Source organism: Drosophila bipectinata, chromosome 3L, assembly GCF_030179905.1.
Source record: "Drosophila bipectinata strain 14024-0381.07 chromosome 3L, DbipHiC1v2, whole genome shotgun sequence".
Taxonomy (NCBI): Eukaryota; Metazoa; Arthropoda; class Insecta; order Diptera; family Drosophilidae; genus Drosophila; species Drosophila bipectinata.
The window spans coordinates 19,174,197-19,199,674 of NC_091738.1; the positions used below are offsets into that span (position 1 = coordinate 19,174,197).

Below are 25,478 nucleotides of genomic sequence, written 5' to 3' on the forward strand. Positions count from 1 at the left end.
AAAAACAGTGGGCCTCAATCTCAATATCCAAGATACAAGAAAAGATTGAAAATTCCCAATGTCCATTAAGAAAAAATATGTAAATATTTATGGCATGAGCAGGGAATTCAAATTTCAACAATCAGACCAGAGAATATGCAGTATTTTAATTGGATGAAATAATTAATTGTCCAGTTCTACGAGATCTCATTCTATTCTGAATGAAACCGGTTCTCCTCATTTATGTTACTCTATATTTAAGTGTGATTATCAATTGGCGGATTGTCTAAAACAGGATTTCGAAAGTTTAATTTCATGCATAATTGCCAAAGTGACAAATTTTTAAAGAAATATTTGGGGAAGACAAAAAAAAATAGGATCATTTCTTAATTTGAATGAAACACGAATAGTTAATTATATGGGGGTTTTATTAATTAATAAAAATTCAATATTCCGTTAAATAGTTTTTTTTTAAGAAAACAAGTTTATTGAACCTTTATAAAAAGAATAAATTTTCAAGTAATGAGTATAGATTAAGTAGACAAGCATATATTATAGAAATTATTGAAGAAAACCTGGTAACCACTATTGCAGAAACTCAAGTGATGGTATTTATTTTAGAGATCTCCCCTTTATTTTAGTGACACTTTCAGGTGTTCTATTCCACGGTGCGGGCCAGCCTACCTGCGGGTTTGTCGTCTCGTGTGCAATTTATGCAAATCGCCCACTTTGCAACTAGTTCACTTACCTCAGCTTGGCAAAAGTAAAAGTTTGCTCAAGTTACACTCGCACACACGCTCCCAGCTGAAACACACACTCATATGAGTTGTAGGGAACTCGTTTTTTGGGCCACTTTTTCGGAGGCTCCGAGAGCCGCTTACCTTGATTGGTGATAAAACTTATTTATGCGTCGAATTCGTACCAAATACAAGAAGAAAAAAAATGATACAACAAATCCGTATTTATTTATTTTGTGCTGCAAAATGTGTAAAGCATATAAATATTATATGTATTCATATGGGCCATACGGCATATGCGGGATTTCCAGACTCTGACCAAAAATTTGCAATGCTTAAAATTAATTAGCAGCTTTTCGATTTGTTTGGGATTATTGCGCAAAGAGCGCCCCCGGGTCCGGTCCACAGAAACGCTGAGGCTTTGAAACCGAAAATCGAAAATCGAATCCAATTCGGCTTTAAGTAGAAAACCAAGCCCAAAAGAACCAGTTTTACCATCTCCATAACGAAATCGCCCCTCTGCATTGATTTGTGCGCATACGAATTAGCAAAGCTCGATGCTTTTTATACTTTATGTCTGTATAATATAGACTAATATATCTAATTCTAGACCGGATCGATCGACACTTTGGAGCTATCGGTGTTAGGTGCCCAAAATGCCCAAAGCTCGTAAACCTGTCTCGGCATAGTCCAAAAATTTACATATGAAATGCACATATTCGTGTGTCGGACGGTGGACGGGGGACGGTCGGACTTCAACTGAAATCGAAACTGAACACCAAAAACGCGTTATTGTTATTCAAATTTCGGTGTCTTGGATTTTTTTTCCTGTCGGATAATGCCGAAAACTGGTTAGTAAGTCAGTGGGTAGATAGCATACAAATTGGTCTCTAGTATATCCATTTTTTTCTGGCTTTATTTCGATGGAAATCATATTTTTGTTTCTGTTGCTAGCTGGAGATTATTTTCTAGGCTTTCTGGTGCATTTGGCTGGAACAAAAGATTTCAAATTAAGAAAACCATTAAAGTTTTTTTTGTAATTTTTTTTTTGTTTTCAAATTTTTGTGGTTTTTTCGTTTTATTTTTGTTTTTCTTTGTTTTTATCATTTAAATATACACATACAAATTAACGTAAAACTACAAAAAAGAGTGTAAACACAAGTTTGGATGTTGGGTCTTGCAGTTTCTTAAAGATTTTCTTTTTTTGTTGATAGTTTCCTTGTTGAAATCGTGATAACATAACCGTAACACAGCAAAGACTTGCCCGCTTCTGGGAGTCAGTCCATATAAAAAATATATAAAAAAGTCTTGCAGGAAATTCAAATAGTCGATGGTAATCGATCGATCAAGTAATTGTGTTGTGTTGAGGGTTTTTCTTTTGTTTTTGGGGGTTTTGGTGTGAGGGTGTGGAAGAGAGGATTACTTTTGGAAGGAGAAGTAGGGAAGTCCATAAGGATTAACCGCTGACTTAGAAGAAACCATCGCCAGTGGGATCGTTGACCCATGGGTAGTTGTTGGGGCATCGGACGCAGGTCTGCAGGTTGATGGTCTCCCCGGGAACCTCCTTGGAGGTGAGCTTGCAGGTGTTGGGCACCCAGCAGGCGGGCTTGCCCTCGACCACGCACTTCTCCCTCCAGGGCTCGAAGTTCTTGACCTCGCTGATGGTGCGTGGGTTCTGCATCCACTGGATCACCTGGGTCATGGTCACGAAGTACACGTCGTTGTGGTTGGCCAGGATCTCATCGATCCAGTACAGGAAGGCGTCGAGGAACTCGGGGTTGTTCTTCAGCCAGGCGGCATGGAAGTACAGACCCAGGGGAGCGCGGTTCTGATCGTAGTGCCGATCGAAGTTGTGGTTCAGGAAGTTGTAGAACTGATCGCCGGTCAGGATGTTCGAGCAGGAGTCCACCATGGCGCAGCCGGGCAGGTACTCGTCGTTGGCGGGATCCTCACGACGATCCAGCTCGTTCATGACCATCTCCCAGACGGCGTGGGAGCGGGTGGGGCAGCTCTGCAGGTTGCCGTGGCAGCGGTGGGGCATGCGGAAGTACATGGTGTAGGGCCATAGTGGGGGGTTGGACAGGGGCGCCGTGATGGTGGAGTCGTACAGGAAGGCCTGCTCCTCCATCATGGTGAACTGGTTGTTGCCACCGACACGCAGGTATGGGGCACGCACTCCCACCACGGAGTTGTCCGTAATGTTGGCGTACTTCTCAGTAATGATCCTCATGCCGGCCATCTCCTTGGCCCAGTCATCGACGGTGGCGTTCGACCAGAAGCGCTCGTCATCGTTGTGGGTGATGGAGTGCACGGCGATCTCGTGTCCCTTGCGGGCTGTTTCTTGGACGGCAGAGTAGTTGGTGTACTTGTGGGAGATGAAGTACGTGGCCTTGATGTCGCAGCCGTTGGGGTTCTTGCGGTTCTTGAACATCTCCTTGTACAGCTCGATGTTGTTGTTGTTGATGGCATCGTCGAAGGTGATGGTGATCATCATGGGCACATCCTTGGCGGGCAGATCCCCGGGAATGGCAGTTCCATCCTCCGAGCAGAAGCAGTCGGGCAGGACGCACACGGTGGGATCGCAGGGTGGAGCGCGGTTGGGATCGTTGTCGATATCTGAGGAGGAGGAAAACAAAAGATTCAAGATTAGGAATAAGTATTTAGGGATAATATGCCATTGAAGCAATTTCCAGATTAATTGGAAGGTTTATTTATTTTTAATAAATTACTATTCTGTTGGCATACGACTAAGCCGGCTTAAAGTTCACTCAACTTGTCATAAAAAACCAAATATTTAAACAATTAGCCAACTGTACTGGGGGGAGGGGACTCTGTTGTGGCCAAAAGAAGGGGAATTGGAAGGGGTTATTTGGAAGTTGGTTCAATGAACCGATACGGCCTGGAAAAGCAATCAAGAGAGGTGGGAAAACCGAAACGCAAAGTGAATGGAAAATGTCTACACAGTTTCCAAGTCAGTGTTTTTTGTGTTTTGTTTTTATGAACCGATTTTTCATTCGTTATTATTATTTTGATTCGTATGAATTGATGATTGTGTTGGCTTTGGATTTTGAGCAATTTTCAAGTATGGTTAAACAAACAAGCCTGCTTTGAAATGCAGGGAGCGTTCACTTATTAGCTAGCCACACCATACCACGTGTTGGCCATTTGTTTATCGGCCAAGTCGTATGCAAATGATGCCAGGCCTTGCCTCAATTGGTAAGCCTTGCACTTGTCGGCCAAATTGAATTACTTGCGAAAGTTTTCAAAGAAATTCGCCGTAATTATTGCCGGCCAGTGTCTCATTTGGCATTTGGTTTTTGAGCTTTTTGGCCAAAAGTGAAATGGCAGGCATCGTGCGGCATGCAAAGGCCAAAACACTTATTTTTTCGACTCTTTCTTTGTAGGTCGTGTAGAGCCGGCTTTTGTATTGACCTTTTTGTGCGTTGTCTCCGCCTGTCACTGGACCCTTTCTCCCTCCTCTACCCTCTACCCTCCCCCGCCCTCATCACACCATTATTTGCCAATAATCTTTCGCTAAAGCCAAGTGTTATGTCATACCGGACCGGTTCAGCAATCGGTATTCACTCCTCACCGGCACCGGATTCCCTGCCATTATTGACTCTTTTTTCCTTACTTTCGAGGGCTCTGCCTTTATTTCTTTTATTCATTTTCTCCAGTTTTTTGTATCTTTGCAGATATTATTGGCGTTTTGGGGGAATGGTTGAGATACCAAGAGATATGTAAGCTTATGGAGTGGCAGTATTATTAGTTAAGAGGATGTGGACTGGAGGTGATGACTAAATAATGGCGGGGAATTTTGTTTTCGTTGAGAGATGTTTATGTGTTTTTCTAAGAACGAATTAGGCAGTTCTTTAAAAGCGAAATTGATCAAAACAAAAACAAACAATTTAAAAATAACAATAAGTGCTAACCACTTGATAAGATTTATTGGGCAACTGCCTGAACAAGTCAAGAAAGCTTCAAAAATAGCTCCCTATATTTCGCAAACAAGACTCTATTTTTTACAGCTCCTGCTCATATAATTCCCCTTTATTTTCACCCATTTATTATTTTTTAAGCACTTTAGTCTCATTACATTGTCGTTAGCGTTAAAAACTATGATGTATGACCATTTAATCGTGCTTTTAAATTGCCTGCAATTTATTTAGTGTTTCTGGGGCTCCCGGAGACGTGAGCTTCCTTATTATGCCCTGAGGCGGTGAAGTGAACTAAACTTGGGCCGTTGCTGTTATTCAATTGTTTATAAATTATATATACAAATTAATGCTTGGCTGAGCATTTCGAAAAGTCGGCGACGCCACTGGCTGCACAGAAGTGCAAATTCTTCGCATTTAAAGAGTGCTATTGGCAATCGCAACTCTAATCGCAAATCTAACAGAAGCGAGGCCTCAGAAAAGGTCTTGATGGCTTGATTTATTTGGCATTTAATCAGCTCGTTAAGGCAACTATCCTCTTGGGCAATATCCAGTAAATTATTACTATATTTGTGCATTGTGCTATTAGTATTATTATAAATTAGTTGCGCTTTATAAGCCGGCTGCTGTTCGGATCTTTTGTTGTTATTATTTTGAAGCTTGTTTATAATGGTGTTTATTGTGCCTTTGCTTTTGACTCTTTTTTTTTGCGGCTTTCTGCAATTGCTAAAAATACACAAAGCCATATATGTATACAATAACAACAAATCGGTCTTTTAAGCCGCTTATGTAAGGCTAATTTACACATGAATCGAACGGGCTCTGCCTCTCCATGGGAGTTTTGTTTTGCTTCGATTTGATTTCTATTAAGTCCAAGGTTACCTATTAGCTGTTGCGATGTTGTTAATTAATGATTTAATATTTTTATTTTTTCATACATGCTTTATTTCTGCATTTTGTTGCTATGTATGGGCTATGGCTACAAGTCTTTGTGTCTGACATTTTGTTTCCATTTCACACTTGACATTTCCACCCGAAAGACGATTTCCACTCGAGACCTCCGATCTGAGTCGGCGGGTGCTACGAAAGGGCTTTACGAAACCGGTCGGCCTGTGAGATCTGTGCAACAAGATTTTAGATTCCAAAACCGTTGCACGTAGGCGTCATTGGAATTGGAATCCCCAAGCCCCCCCTCTTCTATACCAAAACAGACACTTGTATGCCAGAGAGTTGTCAGAGTCATTTCGAGACTCGAGGAGTTTGGAGTATTACTGAGGTAATGTTTTAAATGCCGTCAACCGGTTTTAAGGTGCGACTGACTCTGCGATTGGAATAACTGAAAGAAATTTGACTTGGCGCCTGGCCAAAAAGATAAACAGTGCCAGAGGTTTTGGGGCATACCCTCAAAAAAAAAGATACCCATAAAATGAAGCTTAGTTAAAGGTTAAAAATTAAGTCTACAAAAGTGTATAAGGAGAGTTTTAAATTTTATACACTTTCCATCATAAACTTGCTAATTATTTAATGAATAAAATATATTATAAATGCGTAATTTTTTTAACTGTAGACCATACTGTAAGATACTCAAAGTCTTAAGGTTTCAGCTGATGGAGTAATAACACTTGGACCCGAGGCTTTGGGAAAGCCAATCCTATATGCAACATTTGGCGGCTCTTTGTTTATAGAGTCTCGAAAATCCAATTCGTGCTGAATCACTGTGAATCATTGTTGTCAAATGTCAAATTTAATAGAAAAAGTGCTCCACAACACCCTCAAAGAGTGATCAATGTGTTTATTTTTGTCTGGTGCCTGGTGTTTGGTGTTTGATGTTTGGTTCGCCGCATAATCCCACTATTTCTGATCAATTATTTGTGGTAATGCCAAATGGATTGATCCTTGGGATGGCAGAAATCATTGCCTTTAAACACTTTATTGAAAAAAATTGATTTGAATATGGGTTGCGGTATGAATTGGCAAAATCTTTATAGCATTCATCACTCCCATGATCATGATCGCTTTTACGTAATTAATATCAATAAATTAAGAGTGATAATTATAAAACTTCACAGCCACACTTCTTTAATCTCAGTATATGTAAAATTGAATAAATTAATTTCTCCACTTACCACAGGTGTTTTCATCGGAACCATCGGAACAATCCTTGTCGCCGTTGCAGAAGAGTCCTCGCTCAATGCAGTTACCATCACCGCAGGCAAGGAATCCATCCTGGCAGAGAGGCTCGTCCGTGTGGAGCAGAGGCTTCACACGACGCTCCTTGTTCTTGGACTTGCAGTTCTTCACCGACTCTTTCCAATCACAAGTCTGCTTCTCAATGTCGAAGTACAGACCGGCAGGACAACGAATGGCTTGCAGGCCCTATAATATTAAAAAAAAATAAAGTATTACATTTAAGGTGAAAGAATAATAAAATTAGTACCCTTTTCTATAAAAATAAATCAAAAATTTGTTTTAAAATTAAAGCTTAACCCACCGATGAGGTACACTGGATCACATCACGGCAGTTGTCGCCCTCGCCGGCCACCAGGCGGAACCACTCGCCGGCGTCCTTGTCCTTGCAGAGCTCCTTCTCGAAGGACTCCTCCTTCTTGGCCTCCTCGGTGGTGGCCTGTCTTCTGAATCTCAGCAGCGGATCGCTGTCGCTGGCAGTGGCTGCAAGTAAAAAAACGGAAAGGAATGGGGAAAATTGCTTTAGCGAAATTGTTGCAAGTTGGTTTGGCGGTTGGTGCAAAGTTGCTAAACCGGAAGAATTTCTATGGCGAATGTGGGTTGGGTCCATGTCGCCATGGCTGGTACTTCCTGTTACAAAAACACAGATAGCTCTGCGACTATATCGGTATATATATTTCTGGCATGGCGGTAGATATAGTATATTTGTATATCGAGAGACTACACCTATATAGAAATCGATGGCGCTGGCATGCGGTCGGGCTGGTTGCTGGAGTGTTGGCCGAAAAAAACACGTTTGGCATTATGAAATACGATGTCACCAGAGAGAACCGACCGAGTACCGCAGAAATACACAAAAATTCATATACATATGTTATAATGTCGGTTGCCAAAATAAAAAAAAAACTCGTTGCGGCTGCGCTATAACTTTGACATTTTGCATCTCGCCAGGCCGTTGGTAACAAGGCAGTTGGTAACAAGAAATAAGATAATCTAACATCGATGTCCACGTAGCTGTCTGTCTGAATTCGATTTCAATTTCGATTTCCATTTCGGTTTGGATGCCGAGGGAGTTGCCGCATTTGCATAACTGTTAATTGACAGCCAAGACCACAACACAACAAGCCAGTATTTATGTTTTGGCTTAATCATGATCGATGGCCTGTCAAAGTCAAGTGGTATCTGTGTCTGGCCAGAGAACTGCATTCACGGTGCGCTCAAATGTCAACCTACTGGGCGCTCAAGGTGCTACGCGTTCTCCCTTAAAGCCAACTACTAAAAAATGAAAGTTGTTTCACTAAACTAGTTGCAGCTGTCCGGGCGATTGTGATTGCGCTCCGGATCGTCCTTTTTTTTTTTTGCATAATCAAGGTTAACGCATTCACATCTGCCATCGTAGCTTTTCAATTTCATTTTTTTTTTCTCGATTTTCCTCTTTGTCTTTTTTATCTTATTTTCTTCAGAGTTACCTTGTATGGTTTTTTGAATCTTTTTTTTTTATTTTGTCTGAAGGCCGAGTCAGTCGAGCAGTTTTAATTGATGTCTTGACAACTTCCGCCAGCGGAATGCAAATTGCAGTTCAATAATTAAAACTTATGACTAGGAGGGGTATAAAATATGTGTGTGTTTCAATGGATAGTGGTAGAGAAGAGACCTTACCTTCGTTAATGGCCGCCAAAGCCAAAAAGGCAAAAACCACAAACAGTTTTGCCATCTCAAGATATCTTCACAGTTTCTCTATTTTATTTTCGAATCTAAATATTCGATGTGATTCCTTTTTTTTCGATAAAGAGTCAAAATCAAACACTTAATTAAAAACACTTGTTTGGAGTTGGACGACGGAGAGCAAGTTTTGTCCTTCCGATCGCTATCAAAGCTCCATTTACACTGTTTGCTACGATGCCGCGCACAATTTCTCGAACCCCTCTCTGACACCAAAGCCCCAGACGAAGTCCGATTTGCTTCTTTTATTACACGGCGTTCCTCTGTGGTGGGTTTGGGCCGAGCTTTCCTTCAGCGCCGATGTCGGATGTCGGATGGCTCAAATAGGGGTAATCCCAGATGCGATCCACACGAAAGCTTTACTGCCAAGCCCGGCTTTTGATCGTCTCACTTCTGTGTGAGTGTGTGTGTGTTGCACAAGTCTCTGGTCTTTGGCTTTTGGGGTTTTGGCTCGAATCGTGACGTTCGGTTCGTGGCCAAAAAGAAGAGAGAAGTGCGGCACGTATGCGAGCACTCTTTTATATGCAAAACGGACTCACACTCCGAGGTGAGTAGACAGACGCCCCAAACAAACCAAAAAGGCAGTCTGTGTGGATTGCAAGTGGGAAATTGGAGGGAGCGCAGTTGGCTGCTGACTTGGCCATTATGCAAATGGCATTCTTGGCCATAGCTAGCGGTGCAACCATCTTGGCTCTGCTGGCAGATTCCAGAAGGTCTGCTCCGTCTCTAGACGGCACCCACATCCCAGGCCCAGCCCAGCCCTCTGCTCTCGGATGTGTGTCAGTCTAACACTTTGTCTGGGAGTGCCCACACTAAGTCACCAAGGCATAAAAAAAAGATTAATTTTAATACCCGCACATTTGCGCATTTTGCTCATGTTTGTAGCCTCCTCTTTATTTGAGAATCTTCAGAGTTTGGCGGTAAAAGGCAACGGTGCGTATGATTGATGTGCAGGTACGCTTTGGCAATAGTTAGTATGATAATACTACCTTTGTAATTTTAAATAAAACTATACATTAGTAGCTAGATAAATGTTTATTTTTAACTACTTAACTATTTAAAGTCTAAAATTTTCAGTTGAGCTAAAGTTAAGGTATAATTCATGTTTCGCAGTCTTAGACTATCTTTTACTGAAACAAGCCCAAAAACCTTAAAAAAGAAAGATAAATCTTTCAAACTTTATTTCATTTTTATGGCTAAGTAGCGCCTCTCCGACGTCTGATCGTTCCAATTTAAAATCTTTAATTTTTTTCATCTCGCCACGACCTTGATCGTTTTAAAGTCAAATTAAAGCCATTTATGGCCCACAGTGTGATACATCGTGGCCCGATGACTGCTAACTGAACTGACAGAGAGGCGTCTTAAGGCGTGACGAACTGCCGCCAACTTGAACGATTTTTTTGGTTTCTCCTTTACTTTTTTTTAAACTGGCTGGTGGCTCCGACTTTAAAGTGTGCCAAAGTGTTTTGCCGTTCGACGAGAGACCTTTTTGAATTGTCATTGTCTATTTTTGCCACTCTTGACATTTGCATAGAGGAGTAAGGCTAGCTCATCGGGGCTCTCGGGGCTCTGGGGGGCTTGAATTTCCAATTAAGATTAAGTAAAATACATTTTTTTGGCTCGAACAGTTTCCGCTTCAACGCATACGCATCGCACCTCCTAAGCCGATGAAATTTACGTCAATGGAAGAACCAGTTTTTCTTTTCATATTGTGATCATCTCGTTTTTGGCGAATTCTTGATAAATCTTCAATGAGTTTCCAACTAAAAACCTCAAAAATAACCCACCAGCAAGTTGATAAACTACTTTGTTTTTTAAATCAGTATTTATGACCTTCTGTATCTGGAATTACAATTGGAATTTAATGGGGTTTTTCCTTTTATACTTAACACTTTTAAAAATTACTTATAAAAACGCCTAAAATGTGATTATTAATTGAAGCCTAATAGATACATAATTTCTGTAATTATGAGAAATGGTACTAGGTCTTAGTGGTACTACTTTCTTCATGGCTTTAATAAAAATCCAAAAAAGTATGCAACAAAAATTTATTCAAACAATTTATTGCATTCTTGTTTACAATTTCTTGCTTGAGTATTAAAAATACATATATCTTCCAGTTTTAATGAGCTCCACAAAGAGTTTATTTTTATAAAACAAATGAAACTTTCCTGATAGAAACAAGCACTTTTCTAAAATCACAGTTCCATGGCCAACATTCGAGCCCTTGTGTGTGGGGCAGGTGGAGAAAAGATCACTTTTCCCTCGTCATCCTTGTATGCCGCATAGGGTTGTTGGAAAACTATCTTCATTCCAAGGGCCTCCTTCTGGTTTCCAGAGAAGAAGCTCGAACACATGGCGGTCATCACCTTAAAGCCCTGGGAACGGCCAAGTTCTATCAAAGTTTGGGCCAAGCGGGTTCCTATCTGTTTCCCCCTCATTTCAGATTTCACGAAAGTGATATGAGAGTATAGAACCTTATCAACACCGTATAGTTCCAATATGTTAGCTTTCCTTTGCATGTAATCACCCAATTTCAAAACGGCAGCCACTTCTGGAGGGGCTCTTTCAATCATGACAATATTCGAATCCAAATCTTCTTTGTTCTGGGCAGCCGCCAAGCAGAAGCCCACAATTTCTCCGTTCTTACTATCATCGATAGCTGTCAGACACAGTCCCTGCAATATCATAGCTCTATGCTTTTCTTTCATCACTTCTTTCACCTTTGGGTATTTGGTCCAGTCAACAGTGCCACTAATAGGTTCATCCACCATAAAGTTATTAATCACATAATCAGACACCGTGTCCAGGTCATCCTCTGTCATGGGGCGTATGGTTATGCCATCCTTGGTGTTTGTGGTCATCCTGAACTTTGAACTTTGAACGTTTTAAGACTCACACCAAAATACGTCTGCTCTTTCTTAGGTTTAAACTAAAAATGAACCCCAATCATGTTGTACAGCTACAATAAATCCTTATCATGGAGGCTTGATAATGAGAAAAGATAATGACAAATAAACATAATAATTGTACTTTTCTTGGCCCCAGAAACATACATATTAGGAGGAAAATAACTTAATATAATTTTAAATAAATTTGTTTATTGAATGAAACAAAAGAATAAGCTTTCCTAACTAACGCCTATGTATGGGTAGCACACATAACAACAAACCAATAAAAGCTACACTGTTTTTGCAAGATAACCACTGGAGGTGTTATCTACGAATTAGTAACAATAGCAACAAATTTATATGGCAAACACATTCCCAATTGCAAACATTTGCTGGCATTTTGAATACCCTTTCAGAAGATACTTTCATAAAAATATGTTTCCTTCAAAAATTGTGAATATATGGGATTAAATGGGATTGCAATGTTAGTCTCTGGTAGGGGTTCATATATCTTTGCCGAAATTCTTCTAATTCTTAAGAAAATTATATTAAACGATTTGCTGGATTCTTCATTAATTTTTACCAAAATCTACCAACCAATTTTTTTTATGATTTTGGCAAATTTTCTGGGGAGTTCTTTTAAAAAATGGGAACCTAATAATGCTTTATCTCTGCCAAAACTCATCTGGTCCTTAAAAGGAATACCTTAAAATATTTTTACATTGATCTTATATCATTGTGATCCTATGATCCTATATTGATCCTATATCTACATCAAAATCTACCAACAACTTTCTTTTTGATTATTCGTCAAATTTTCTAGAGGATTTCCATTCAAGAATTGTGAAAAATGCGTGGTAGTGAAGTATTGGCCCTGGAATGCTATATCCCTGCCAAAAGAAATCCGATTATTCAGAGGAATTATGCAATTATTTCAGACCTTAAATGATTTGTATATCGATCGTCTATCTATCTGCATCAAAATAAAATTTAAATATAATAAAATCCTATACATATATCTATACTAAATTATTATAATAGTATTTATACTTTTTTATTTAATAAATTCAATAAAGAATACGATTAAAAAGTTTTACGTTTGAATTTCACTTTCTACAAACATTTTATTGGGTTTTCAATTTTTTGGTTATTTATACAATTTTTCCATTGTAAACATAAAATAAAGTTACCTAATTTATACTTAACTAAGGCTTTTTGTATTTTGTTATACAAATTTCTCTGTGTGACTCGTATTCTGATATTTGTACGTAAACTCGTTTCGGATGCATTTGTTCTCATGGAAGATCTTGATCAAATCCATGTGGCTGCCATTGGCAGAAAATGGCTCCCATCACTTGTAAATCTGTATTGTTCTCTGATTCCGTTTTCAAATTATATCACACACTGAATATCATTAGTCGCAAATGCAAGTTGTGGTTTTGTGGTAAAAGCACAGCATTGTTTGCCTAGTATGCAATTATTTTTAGTTTCATGGAATTTCAAGGGTTTTCATTACGTTTGGGGAAAACTATTTAACTTTGGTTACTTAATTAAAAGAAAATTATATTGTAAATGACCCACAAAACTGCGAAAGCACTAGTTAATAAATCAGTACCTTCGCAATATGTGTGACCGGAGGGGCTGCGCTTAGAAATTATCGTAGATACGTACATACATTTCGATTACGCTTATCTCGGTTCAAGTGCTTTGGCAAACAAAACAAAAATTAATACAAAAAGCTAACAATAAGTTCGACTACACACGTAAAGCTGACAAAACAAAACAAATAGAAGACCTGTGACTATCTAAATGGCGCACCCAGTTACTTCATAATACTTGACAGGCTGGTATAGCCGCTGGTGGCCTGTGGAGGCTCCTGGTCACGCCGGCAGCGTCCACAGCAACAGAGACTCTTCACCACGTCCACGAAGTTTGTCTGATCAAAGTCGTCCAGGTCGTTCATAAACACGCCGGAGCTAATGTCCTCTGCGGTGCGTGTGCCCACAAATGCCTTGAGATCAGTGGTTGGGAAGCCGTCCTTGTAGTATGCTTTGATCGTATCGTAGGCATCCATGATTACAGCAATGAAGAGCGACAGAACCACATAGATGTACAGCGATATGAACGAGTACAAGTAGATCTGGCAGAACCACCACAGCCACGTAGCCTTGCTCGACAAAGTGGCGAAGGTGGCGAACATATCGTCACCGTTGATCAGGGCAAACAGACACTCCGATGTGGTGGCCAGGGAGCGGAACTTCATGTGGTAGGGTCCAAGGATCAGCCAGCCGCAGAAAACGAATCCTGCGTAGATCAGCAGGGCAGCTATGAGGAATCGTAGAATCTTTGGTGCCGCCTTCTTCAGGGTCAGTATAACCACGTTGTAGGTTTTGAAGAATCCCAGATATCGAAGAACTCCAAACCACACCAGAAGATTACCGATGCCAAGGAAAAGAGAGCATGTGTCCCATTGGTCTACCACCATGTACCTGCCCTCGATTTGCTCCTTGAGGGCGGATCCAATAATCAGCAGTATGTCATTAAAAATGATCATGATGTACCTGAAAGTATCAATACTTAGTAAACTTTTTCAACAACATTCCACAATCTAAACTGGCTTTGAACTTTGGTAGTTAGTAATTTGTACTACTAACTAAGCACCAACGGGTTCAAAACTCACCAAAAATTAACAAACTCCAATCGCCCGTCAAAACTGAGCTCCTTGCCAAAGTGATTCCGGAAAAAGTTCACTGTCGTGCATCTCAGCAAGTAAGCTCTCCACAGGGCACGGGTGCAGAGTGCAAAGGACAGGGCGCAGGTTAACAGGACAAAGATGTTGAGTACACTTCGCAGCATGGCATCGAAATTAGCCTCCGAAATGAAGTCCGTGGCTCCGTGACACTTCAATCGCGTGGCTTCAGCGTCCAGGGATAATAGCATTTGTCCGTCATGATCCCGATTGTTGAACAGAATGGAGATGTCAAATCTGAAACAATCTGGAGCGGATAGAGGCCCACCATTGGCCTTGAAGTTCACGGTCTTGATTTTAAATGTTAGCTGCGCAGAGACGAGCGATGCAAAGTTAACCTCCACACCGCGCTGTCGGAGATAATTTTCCACCCCGATGGTGGTCACATTCGGGGGCAGAGCCTCGCACACCTCATCGATGTGGGGATCGAAGATGTAGGACTCATTGAATCCGAATATGGTGCCCTCGCGGTAGTTCTGCAGGCAGAGCTTCAGCGGCGGCATAGTATTATTCGGGGTGGGGTAGTCATAAGGGCCGATCGATCGGCTTACGTTCGCATAACCGTTTACAGCGTACTGAACGGTGTCGAAGAATTCCGATTTGAGATAGAGGGCAAAGGGACCGACTGCCGGCGGATAGCTCTCCACCTCCCTCGAGGAGTCCCAGTTGCGGAGGAACAAGTGCGAGAAGGCAAAGCGGTTATCACCCGTGTAGTTAATATGGTTATACCGCGAGTGGGCAAAAAGGCACAGTTGCATCGTCACCAGAAAGATTTTCACAATCTGTAAGTTAAATAAAAGGGTAAAAGTTATTATATATTATTATACATATTTCCTAATTTTGAACATGTGACTTTAAAATTGCAACACTCCCCCAAATTGGACCACCAGCAATATTTATTCAAATAGATAGTAGAGATAAGAATCCTATTATTCCCCTTAGACATTGTTAATAGCTAGCAATGGTGATACTTCTTATCTCTTCCCAGTTTCTCTGAATCACCTCCCAGGTAGGAGGCACACTGATCCAAAAATGTTATCTATAAATAAATATATTACCAGGGCATCGTGCGTCAGATTTTATTTATTGCCTATCATTTCCTTTCCACAACTTTCTTTCTGTAATGCCTAGTAGAACGTTTTGTTCAATTTTATTTACTTAACAGCCCCACTATTCTTAATTAATCATTCAAAAAACCCCCTCTGCATTTATCGCATAGTTGAATAACTTTTAAAAATGTACGAGGGCGCGTACACGCCGAGTCTGGCCATAAAATAATGAAATTTCCTCCAGTAAATTACGTAGTATGGCTAAGTTTAGGTAGACCTTATAGATAAGCATGTTTCCAGGTCTAGATAAGAATCGGAGGCTTAACCATTGCAAGCAAAATAATCAAAAGTTTTGACTATTTTTCAAGTGGAACGGTCTTGCTTTTCTTTACACGCTAAACAACTAAGCAAACAATTGAAATGGTACCAGGTAGAACACCATTTCATTCGACAAAGGTGACAATGTACTCGAGGAGTACCTTCAAAAAAATGTAACAATAGAGCCATTTGTTAAGATACAATACAATTGCAAAGCATTTAAAGGTCTTTTGAAAGTAATAGTAGTCTTAAGTCACTTCCAAATAATACAATATTATGTTAAAGCAACTAAGCACTTTCTTATCTCTGAGCTTGGCACAGGTTGAATAAAAGCGTATGTGGAAACAAGTGTTTAACCAGCGAAGGGATGTGTCATCCGCAGTGTCCGCCCCTGATTCCCCACTCTCCTCAGTGACAGAATCCCGCGACGCGAAGCCAATTAACTGTCGCGTCGGACAGATGCTAAATAATATCCGCATCTTCCCAATTAAATAACATATGTGCGTACATTGTAGGAAAGTTTGCGATAAAGCAGTGGGTAGGTTTTCCCACACCCGATACTTAATTGAGTGGAAAAGTAAACAATGAATTGAGAAATCCCGCCTAAAATATAAAAAATCCATTAATATATAGGTTTACTAACCTGGACGACAAACTTGTAGGGAAACTTTCGCTTCGCCTGCCATTTCTCGATGGGATTCATGAAGAAGAACTGCAGTTTCCTTCGCATTCGCTCCTCCTGGTACGAGGTGGCAGACGATCCGGGAAACTCTGGATGCTCCACATGACCTTCGACGGATTGGGCGGTTTGCAGGGGCACCACTGGCACCACCGGAGTCGACTGCAGCTGAGCCTGTCGTCGCAAGATCCTGGTGTTCACATAATCATCCTCTCCGCTCTCTGGTGGTGACTGTGGATGGTGCTGGGCAGCTTCGTAGCTGTCCGTACGGCGTTTGACGGCCGGAGCCGCGGCTGGTGGTGGCGATGCCGCCGCTGCTGCTCCGGAGCCGTAGTTCTGCATTTCAATGAGCTCCCCTTTCGTCGCGAAGGTCGGGAAGTCTTGCTTGGTTGTTCTCCGTGCAAACTATCTTTTGCCCTGTCCCGCGAAACATGCAAAAGAAAATCTACACAGGGGCAACAAGCAAACGGGTGAAGGGAACAAAATAAAAATGCACTATCGGTCGCGACTCTAGCTAGCTAAATGAAAATTAAATTGGTGACCAAAAAACGCGAAGAAATTGCTTTGTTATTGCGACCAGGGCTGACAACAGCTGATTACAAATCGATAGCTGATAAGGCGTCTGCGTTTTGCAACACATGAAATCGATAACAGATAAGTTGCACAAGAGCGCGCCAATTTGAAATGCTTGATTAATGAATACCATAAAACTGGAAAGTTTTCAGAATGAAATCAATCACTCTAGTTAATTAAAAACTCAATTGACAAGGGTATTTTGGATAGTTTCTTGTTTGTATTTATATATGGCAAATTTAACAAAGTTTCTTTTAAAAATATACATACATACATACAGCTAAAACACCACGCATCGGGCGCTTCTCTCGCTTTTCACTTCTCTGCTCACAATTCTCGTTCATAATTAATTAATTAAAAGTATGTTTTTAGTTGTAGGGACTTAAACATTACGTACAATCACACGCACTTAATTACATACTAGAAAAACACATTGATACATAAAAATTTTCCGCTCATTTTCTGTTTTGTTTTTTCTTTCTTTCACAAATATATAAATTAACTAGTTTTCGTTTTAAGCATAATTTGTTTGCAGCAGCACATCGTGTATAGAAAGCATAAAATGGTTTTGTTTTAATTAGATTTACATAAAATATTTGTTTTTGATTCTAACATCCTCGTATAAATATGTGTGTGGTTGTGTGTATGTGTATGTGTTACATTTACAAACGTACATTTAGATGTGTGTGTGTGTGTGTGGTGTATATATTTTATATAAAACAATAACTAGTCTGAAGACCTTGTGACTAGACGGTTTTTTTCGGCTTCTCTAATATGTATGTATGTAGAGTTATCAAATATATTCTATGTATTCTGCTCATCATTATCCTGCCCTAGAACCACAGGATTGCAATTGGAATTTCGTACAGATAGACATTTAGAGAACAAGTCCTTTGACTCCAAAAGGATTAAATATATATATTATTCATTTTCTGAACAGGCTTCGTTAGGTATATAAATGGAGGACTTCCAGCACAGACACACAAATCGTTTCGATCGATATAAACTACAATACATAAAACAAAGAAATAAGCCAAAAGACGATCGTTTCCTGCTCGACACGGTTCCTGAGTAACTTTTCCACCTCTCAACCAAGCTCAACAAGCTCCACCAGCTCATCCTGCTCCTGATCCTTAGATTCTACTCTGCTAATCATCCTCCTTCTCCTTGATTTCCCTACAATCTCTACACTATACTCTCGCGATCTCGGGCCGCTGATGCCGCCGTCATGTCCGTGAATCCTGTTCGAGCTCCCTGGACTCCGCTGGGCAGGATACCCACTCGCCTAGCCTCGCCGCTGCGCACGCCGTTGCCCTTGAAAAAGTTGGACATCCAGTTGGTCAGCTTGCTGCCTCCGCCCGCCGCCGCCCGGGATCTCTGCTGGTGGGAGGTTCCGCCGCCCAGGAAGTCCAGGTTCCCGGGCTGCCGGTTGTCGATGTCGGCCGCATAGCTCACACTGTTACCGCCATGGCCGCCGGGACCGTCCATGTGCTCCAGGGAGTGCCAGCGCTTATTGTGCGCCATCATCTCCTCGGGCGGAACAGAGAGGGAGGCCTGTCGCTGCAGCAGGGGCGATTCCAGGTCGTCTTCGATGTTCATGCCGCCGTTGCAGTTGTTGTTCAGGTGCTTGCCACAGTTCCTGCCGCCACCAGCTCCCGCTGGAATAATGCTAATCTGGGCGTTGGGGAAACTGCCCGAATAGCGAAGCGTGGGCGGCTGGCCGTTGTCTCGGCGCATGAGGAGACCCAGCTCATCGTCATAGCCATCGGTGGCGTCCACCGGATTGGCGGACATATCGTCGTCCAGCTCCAGCTGACTGGAGCCCACATCCCCGTTGGGATTGCCGCTGATCAGCGACACGCCGGTGTCCAACGATCGCGAATTGTTCTTGGAGAGCTTCGAGGGCGGCAGCTTGCCCCTCTCGTGACGCTTGCGCAGGTGTTGCAGAGGCATGGGATCCAGGGAGCGGGACTCCCGCAGCAGCATCTCCGCCGCCGAGTCGTCCTCCTGATCCCCCAGCTGTGGCAGCTGGGCGGCGCTGATGATTCGGTGCGGACGCACCATTGCCAACGGCTTGTGCAATGCATTCGGCTGGCGAACTAGTCCAGATCCAGAACCCGATCCTGATCCCACTCCTCCGTCCATATCACAGTTCGTTTCGTTTGTTTCGGAATGATTCAGCGTGCTGAGCGAGGCCTGCGCGGATTCGAGGAGTGCTCCGCCCACAAAGTGTCCATTGATGGATGGTCGTTCCCGTTCCCGATCCCGGTCTCTGTCCCGTTTGTTGATCATGCGCGGGGAGTCTCGCACGGATCCCTGGAGACTGTACGTCGACTCCACGTCCGCAGGGCGGGGTACACTGCTCTGGCGGCGAGATCCGGTGCCACAAAAGTGCATGGCCTGGATGCTCGGCTGCCGGGAATCGGGATTCAGCTTGGGACTCTTCCGGGGTCGACTGAACAGAGGCGGCGGCATGTCCATCATGTCCACCGGCTTCTTCTGTATCGCATTCTCATTGGCTCCGGTCAGCCACCAGGTGATCACCTCGCCCTTGCCCTTCATGTTGACCAGACCACGTTTCTCCGTGATGTAGCCGCCGCCCAGCTTGTCCAGCGCCAGCTTGCATTTGTTGGAGATGTGGATCTTCAGGGCCTCGCCATTGCTCTCCATGCGGGACGCCGTGTTTACGGTGTCTCCGAAGAGGCAGTACCTGGGCATCGTCAGGCCCACGACTCCGGCCACCACAGGGCCCGTGTGCATTCCGATCCGTAGCTTCAGCGTCTCCTTGGGCCGGTGGGCTATACGGTGCTGCTTCACCGCCTGCAGCAGCTCCAGGGCCATCGAGGCGATCTCGCCGGCATGACGATCCCCATTCTTGATGGGCAGACCCGAGACCTTTGAAAAGGGTACATTATTAGCTTTAGGTTAGGGAAAAATAGCCGGGACTACTTACCACCATGTAGGCATCGCCTATGGTCTCCACCTTGTACACATCATAGCCGCGTATGATGCGATCGAACACTGTGTAGAGATCATTCAAAAAGTTAACCACTTGCAGTGGTGTGCTCTCCGCCGACATGGCGGTGAACCCAACAATGTCGCTAAAATATATAGTGACCTGCAAATGAAAAAAACATCCTTTAATTATATGAAAGGTATGTTATGAGGTAAAAGTCTTACCAAATCATAAGACACCGGCTCCACACCCTGGCCCATGGTCAGTTTCTCGGCCACCGACTGGGGCAGCATGCGGTGGAGCAGGTCCTCCGTCTTCAGCTTCTCCTCGCACAGGAGGCGTGTTCGCTCGCTAACGATGTCCTCCAAGTTGTTGGCATACTTCTCCATCATCTCCATCATTTGGTCCATGATGTTTTTGGTTTTACCTCCGCGCATTTTCTTCAAACGATTGCTAAAAATAAAAAATAATATTTTTAATATTTTTTAAATTTATTTTTAAGAGTAAACTAATTACCGTATGGCACTAAAGTCGGGCCGCTCCTCTGGCTCTTCGGCCCAGCAGTCCTTGATGCAGGCCAGCACGTAATCCGGACAGGACTCAGCCTCAATGATGGACTCCACCTCCGGCCGGAACGGATCCTCGCCCTCAATGGGCACTCTCATAACAAAGTCCACAATCTGCTTTGGTTCAAAGTTGGTTTGTCCGAACGGACCCTTACGACTAAATATCTCGTACATGATGATGGCAAATGCATAGACATCACCCTTTTGGCTGCCATGGATGTGGTTTCGGAGCAGTTCCGGAGCACGCCACAGCTGATCTGGAGATTCGAAAGGAGGGATTAGTTTTGCTTAAAAATAGACAGCAAAGGGTCGTACTTCTGTAATGCTGATGCTCTCCGATGGACTCGTTTTCGGCACACTGCCGCAGCTCGTGGAGTCCAAAATCGGTGACTTGGAGCATCCAGCGCGAGGTGACCACACAATTCGAGGATTTAAGGTTGCCATGATAGATCAGTTGGGAGTTGTGGATATAGATCATGCCCTGTTGGATATAGAAGGTCAATATATAGTATCCTAAGAGGATAATCAACCCAAAAACTCACCTTGATGAGGTCATGGATGAGGGAGGCAATGAACAAATCATCCAGCTTGATGTCCTCGTTCTCGATGATGTCATACAGACTGCCTTTGGCGCAAAAATCGGTGACTAGCAGGACGCGAGTGGGCTCCACGCAGGCGCCAATGAAGCTGTTGATATTATCGTGGCGCAGTTCGCGCAATAAACGCATTTCCTTCATGATTTCCCGGGAGATGTCCCGCTTCCTTGGGAACTTGAGCTCCTTAATCCGGACAACAGCGCCACGCAGCTGACCGGTGGAGGTCACAAACTGGTTGGTCCAGCGGGAGCCATAGCTCTGGGCACTCATCAAACTGACCTGAAGGGTCACAAATAAATAGTTTAGTTGTGATTATAAAGAAAAAGGTTCTCCTTCAACTTACCTTGCTGGGGGAGGAGACTATATCGTTACCCGTGTACCCCTTGATCTCGTTCGAGTCAATCTTCCAGAGCAAGCCCTCGATTTCCAGCTCTATCTTCCACTTTCGATAGATGCTCATGGTTATCACTCCGGAGCAGAAGAGCAGGACACCCAAAACGACGGCTGCCACCGTGGAGGTGTAGTGGGTGTCGTCCTTTTTGCAAAGCTCGTTGGCAAACCCGCACATCGGCTCATCCGTGGGCTTCTCGCCGCCCGAGGGCCAGTCTATGGAGCCATTGATCAGCTTGTACTCCTGTTTGGGCCAAAAAATAAAAGAGATTTCCCCAAAAATCCAATGAGTTAAGACCGACTTTGTTCGGGGCCAGCAATATAAGCGGAAACCGACTAAAAGAAAAGGCAAACTAAAAAAGAGAAGACGACTCACTCACTGGAAGATTGTCGCCTTGGTGGAAGTAAGCCACGGGAACCATGTGGTAGTTGCACTGGATGTTGTTGGAGTTGTTCCACTTGTGGGGCTTGTAGGCCAGAACTGAGAAGTTACCCTCCGAGTCGCCATACTGATCGATCTTAATCGTGGCTCCAGTGACACCTTTCGAGAGTTTAATTGAATATTATTTATATTTTAGTTGGAAAGCTTTAATAACTCACTCATATAAGTACGATTTTTGATGATGGTGTCGATGACCCGAGTTCCATTGCTGGCGACTTCGAAGATAACATCATCTGTGAGGACACGCGTCTCCTGGCGCAACAACTTGTCCACTGCCCAGGCATATAGCTTCACGGAATCGTACAAATAAGCGGCATAGATCGAAACAAACTAACAAAAAAATATTAAAATCTAAAAAATAAAAGTATCCTGCAAGCTCTTACCTTGCTCAGTTTATTTTTCACAAAAAGCTCCGGAATATTGAAATTAAAGGGCGGCTTGGCACTATAATTCTGCACTTGGTCCGTGAACTGTTCATATCCTTTGGTGGGCGGAGTGGATGCCACAACGAGCAAGCTTCGAGCCAGTTGGTTGAACTTTTCCGTGCTGTGGCAATGGGCCATGACATCGATTTGATCCACTTTCCGCAAATACTTTTCTGCCTCTCTGAGAAGTAAATTTACCAAACTATATAAGTTATCCCTTCAATTAAATAAATATGTTGATATTACCTCTCGGAATAGACCATCATGTCCACAAAAATCACCATGTACTCTCCACGAGCGAATAGGCCAGCCGTCTCCATGGAACTCATAAAGTCAACCAGACTATTAGCTGCCCCCAGAAAGACGTAGATACGAGTGCGATTCATAGTGTTTTGTACCAACTACAGACAGAGTTTAATAGTATTATATTATATATAAAACATAATAATAAAAATAACCCACCTGATACCAGTATCCTGATCGACAGCAGCTCAGCATCTTCTCACAGCACTTGGCGCGATTATCGATAAAGGACAGTTGGTGGTTGACGGTCATGTTCCTTTCGGTGGCTTGGTCCTTGAGCAGATCTGCCACCGGTCCCCACACATCCTCGTAGAGAATGGAGAACTTGTTCCAGGCATAATAGCGCAAAAGTGCCAGCAAAGACTTGACAACCTGGAAAATAAGTAAAACATCCAAAGGATTTAGCAAGAAAAACTTTCCAAAGAACTCGAACAACTCCCGAAATAGCACACTTTCATATTTAAGACTATTTTAATGCTGAAAGTTCCTACTATAATGAAATGGTGCATATTCTATTCCCTTTTTAAAGTTACTCCTTTAAGCCACTGACTCTTGTTTTGTCTTTACGAGCATAAGTCCTGCTTGCTCCTGCCAACTTCATCCTGTGTTTGCCGTTGTATCGGTTGGAGGATAATCCAAGGCTAAATAGCTGTCCCTATGGAGCGACAACGCCAACGAGGGAATGGCCACGCAAAGCTCTCAAATCCCTTGGCCGCACCTATGTGGGAATGCTCCGCCCATCCACCTAGCCACCCATCCACCTGTCAGCCCAAGTAGACCCACCCACCTGTTGCTCTATTTGAACTCACCTGCGTGTCGGGAGGCTCCGTCCGGGCGAATGTCGGTATGGCGGATGCACGGTACTCTGCACATTTCTATCAAAGGAGCAAAAAAATAAGAAATTTAAAGTCACATGAAAATACGAGGCGTAAAATTGGCTGCTGCCGTGCATTTTGTGGGCGGCAGTGGGAGAGGTGTCATAAATCAGATGCCTCGAATACTACGTAGTCGTACGTACATAGGATATCATTGGAATGTTGCGGCTCTGGGAGACTATGGCCTCCACATAGCAGGGTCCTTCCGGTCCGAAAATGGTGGCGACGCCATCGCAAATCATCTCGGTGATGGCTTTGGTGGCCAGTACCGTTTCGCCCTTGGTGTCATTCCAGCGCAGCTGCAGGGTAACATTTGGCAACAGATTGGGATCTTTGTTGACCTGTCAAGAATCCGGAAAATGTTTTTAGAGGAATTCTTACTTTGCACCTTTAACTTTTTTCCATCAACACCTCACAAATCACCTAAAGTTACAAAAAATTGCGTATACGACATGTGTGTGGTGGTTAAATCTACAACTAGTCTTGGAAACTAGGCTATTAATTGCAACTAGTTGACATATTAACTGCTACATTGTCTGGCAAAGATTTATATGAAGAAAGTGGTACTTACCTCATCCAGGGCCATAGTCAGCGCACCGGATATGGCCAATCCCTGGCGCATGCTGAGGTCGCCAGTGAGGGCCGTCAGGTAGCCGACGGTGAGGACGGTGGGGTGATTGCTACAGTCGCGAACTGCCACCGACAGCAAGAGTAAGAGACTAAAGGGCCAACGCGTCATGGCCCCTTAGGCCGGGGCCGTTCAGCGCGACGCCTATGGGTCGCAACAGATTCTCACACTGCAACGGGAAATAAAAGACAGAAGAGAGTTAGTCGAGTCCGGCTTCCAGAGCATAGAATTAGCCCCGAATGCCATTGAAATGGCCAAGGACACTGGGCAGCCCCTTTGCATAATAAAAGTGCATGTTTGACAAAGGCAAACACAAATGGAAAAGAGAAAACATCGGCATCCTGGCATCCAGAACGCATTTCAGGCACTTGGCACGCTTCAGATGAATGAACTGGGAAGCCGGAAGAGGGTCAGAGATGTTGACCAAGTACACGCGTAAAAAAAGGCTATTTAATATATGTAATTTAATTACAAATTGTTTTGCAATAATTTGATTATCAAAACACAGGCCTAAAGCAATCAAGTTATTAGTGTAAATATGCCAATCAGATTACTCTTTTTTGCCAATGGCTTTTATGGAATAATTAAACAAAAAATAATCCAATAAATTATTTGTAACAACATCTACATTATTTAGTTATGATTAATACACTTTCATTAACTGATTTCTTCCTGTTTTTGTGAAATAAGTAAGAGCACTACTGGGAGTTCCAGTTGGCAAGGATATGAACTGAAATGGCGCTAGAAGTGCCTCAGTAATAGGATGCCCGGCAAGTGGAGCCCCCCAAGGCAAATGTCGAATGTTCCAATGATGCTCTCTCAAGTATCAGTGACCCCACCAACCCCACAGCTTTAATTAAAGTCTTTTGGGTTAATTTAAACCCATTTGGGACAAATCACTAGCCTAACAAGACCTCTCTCTTTAGTTTTCCCGCCACCACCCCAGTGTTATTTATTATGCATGCGTTGATTTTGCCATTATGCAATTTCGTTTGAGGTATTAACTTGATATCACTGATTATTTTGTTCCTGGCATTTGTTTGCCATTATATCCTGCCATCCTCCCATACAAGCCACCCATTCTCTGGTGGCCATCTCATAATATCGTCCAGCTTGTTTGTGTTTCAGCGAAAGCGCATTCCAACAGATTGGATTACGAAAGAGTCTGACCGACCGACTGTCGTTAGTCCTGGCTCGTCCTTGTTTGACTTGCCGTTAACTGGCTCACGTATAAGTTTAATTAACAGAATAAAAGAAGAGAAAAACAAGGGACTTGTGGCGGAAAAGCATAAAAACATTGTCCATTGTCATGATTTACTCATAATATTGCACTTAATGTGCACTTTTTTAAATCAGTGATTTAAATTCACGAAAGGATGTATTCGAAAAAGATAGTAATAATTGGAAAAGAAAACAAAACCAATTACCTCAAAATCCGCATTCCTGTCAACCAAAATTTTAAAGAGTTTCAAAACAAG

The 25,478-nt window shown here is 42.8% G+C and overlaps 4 protein-coding genes across 11 annotated transcripts in view; all 4 read right to left on the reverse strand.

Moving 5' to 3' along the window:
* Positions 1-1,861: 1,861 nt before the first annotated feature.
* serp (chitin deacetylase-like protein serp) lies at positions 1,862-8,873 on the reverse strand. The gene is made up of 4 exons (XM_017252224.3): positions 8,498-8,873; positions 7,143-7,321; positions 6,778-7,027; positions 1,862-3,332 (listed from the first exon to the last, which is right to left on the reverse strand). The coding sequence occupies exons 1-4, from the start codon at positions 8,550-8,552 to the stop codon at positions 2,185-2,187; spliced, it is 1,632 nt and encodes a 543-aa protein (XP_017107713.2). The 5' UTR covers positions 8,553-8,873; the 3' UTR covers positions 1,862-2,184.
* A 1,793-nt stretch (positions 8,874-10,666) lies between these two features.
* On the reverse strand, positions 10,667-11,493 carry LOC108132575 (arylalkylamine N-acetyltransferase-like 2). The gene has a single exon (XM_017252011.3). It carries the CDS (start codon positions 11,422-11,424, stop codon positions 10,759-10,761), a length of 666 nt encoding a protein of 221 aa, XP_017107500.2. The 5' UTR covers positions 11,425-11,493; the 3' UTR covers positions 10,667-10,758.
* A 1,062-nt stretch (positions 11,494-12,555) lies between these two features.
* Positions 12,556-16,835, reverse strand: Trpml (Transient receptor potential cation channel, mucolipin). Its single transcript, XM_017252323.3, has 3 exons — positions 16,211-16,835; positions 14,132-14,982; positions 12,556-14,012 (listed from the first exon to the last, which is right to left on the reverse strand). Exons 1-3 carry the CDS (start codon positions 16,586-16,588, stop codon positions 13,274-13,276), a joined length of 1,968 nt encoding a protein of 655 aa, XP_017107812.2. The 5' UTR covers positions 16,589-16,835; the 3' UTR covers positions 12,556-13,273.
* A 549-nt stretch (positions 16,836-17,384) lies between these two features.
* Positions 17,385-25,478, reverse strand: part of LOC108132649 (receptor-type guanylate cyclase Gyc76C) — a 35,421-nt gene continuing 27,327 nt past the window's right edge. For 7 of the 8 annotated variants that reach the window (XM_070279556.1, XM_070279555.1, XM_070279554.1 and 4 more), the window contains 15 exons: positions 23,944-24,169; positions 23,516-23,713; positions 23,307-23,372; positions 22,657-22,869; positions 22,441-22,595; positions 22,153-22,375; positions 21,928-22,099; positions 21,708-21,868; positions 21,281-21,571; positions 20,884-21,216; positions 20,657-20,822; positions 20,292-20,598; positions 20,000-20,228; positions 19,773-19,937; positions 17,385-19,714 (listed from right to left, as the gene is read on the reverse strand). In XM_070279556.1, coding sequence (XP_070135657.1) covers positions 18,005-19,714; positions 19,773-19,937; positions 20,000-20,228; positions 20,292-20,598; positions 20,657-20,822; positions 20,884-21,216; positions 21,281-21,571; positions 21,708-21,868; positions 21,928-22,099; positions 22,153-22,375; positions 22,441-22,595; positions 22,657-22,869; positions 23,307-23,372; positions 23,516-23,713; positions 23,944-24,111 — 4,557 coding nt within the window. In that variant the 5' untranslated portion in view covers positions 24,112-24,169 and the 3' untranslated portion in view covers positions 17,385-18,004. Of the gene's footprint in view, positions 19,715-19,772; positions 19,938-19,999; positions 20,229-20,291; positions 20,599-20,656; positions 20,823-20,883; positions 21,217-21,280; positions 21,572-21,703; positions 21,869-21,927; positions 22,100-22,152; positions 22,376-22,440; positions 22,596-22,656; positions 22,870-23,306; positions 23,373-23,515; positions 23,714-23,943; positions 24,170-25,478 lie in introns of those variants that run through there. The other variant, XM_070279558.1, reaches the window with a different exon arrangement.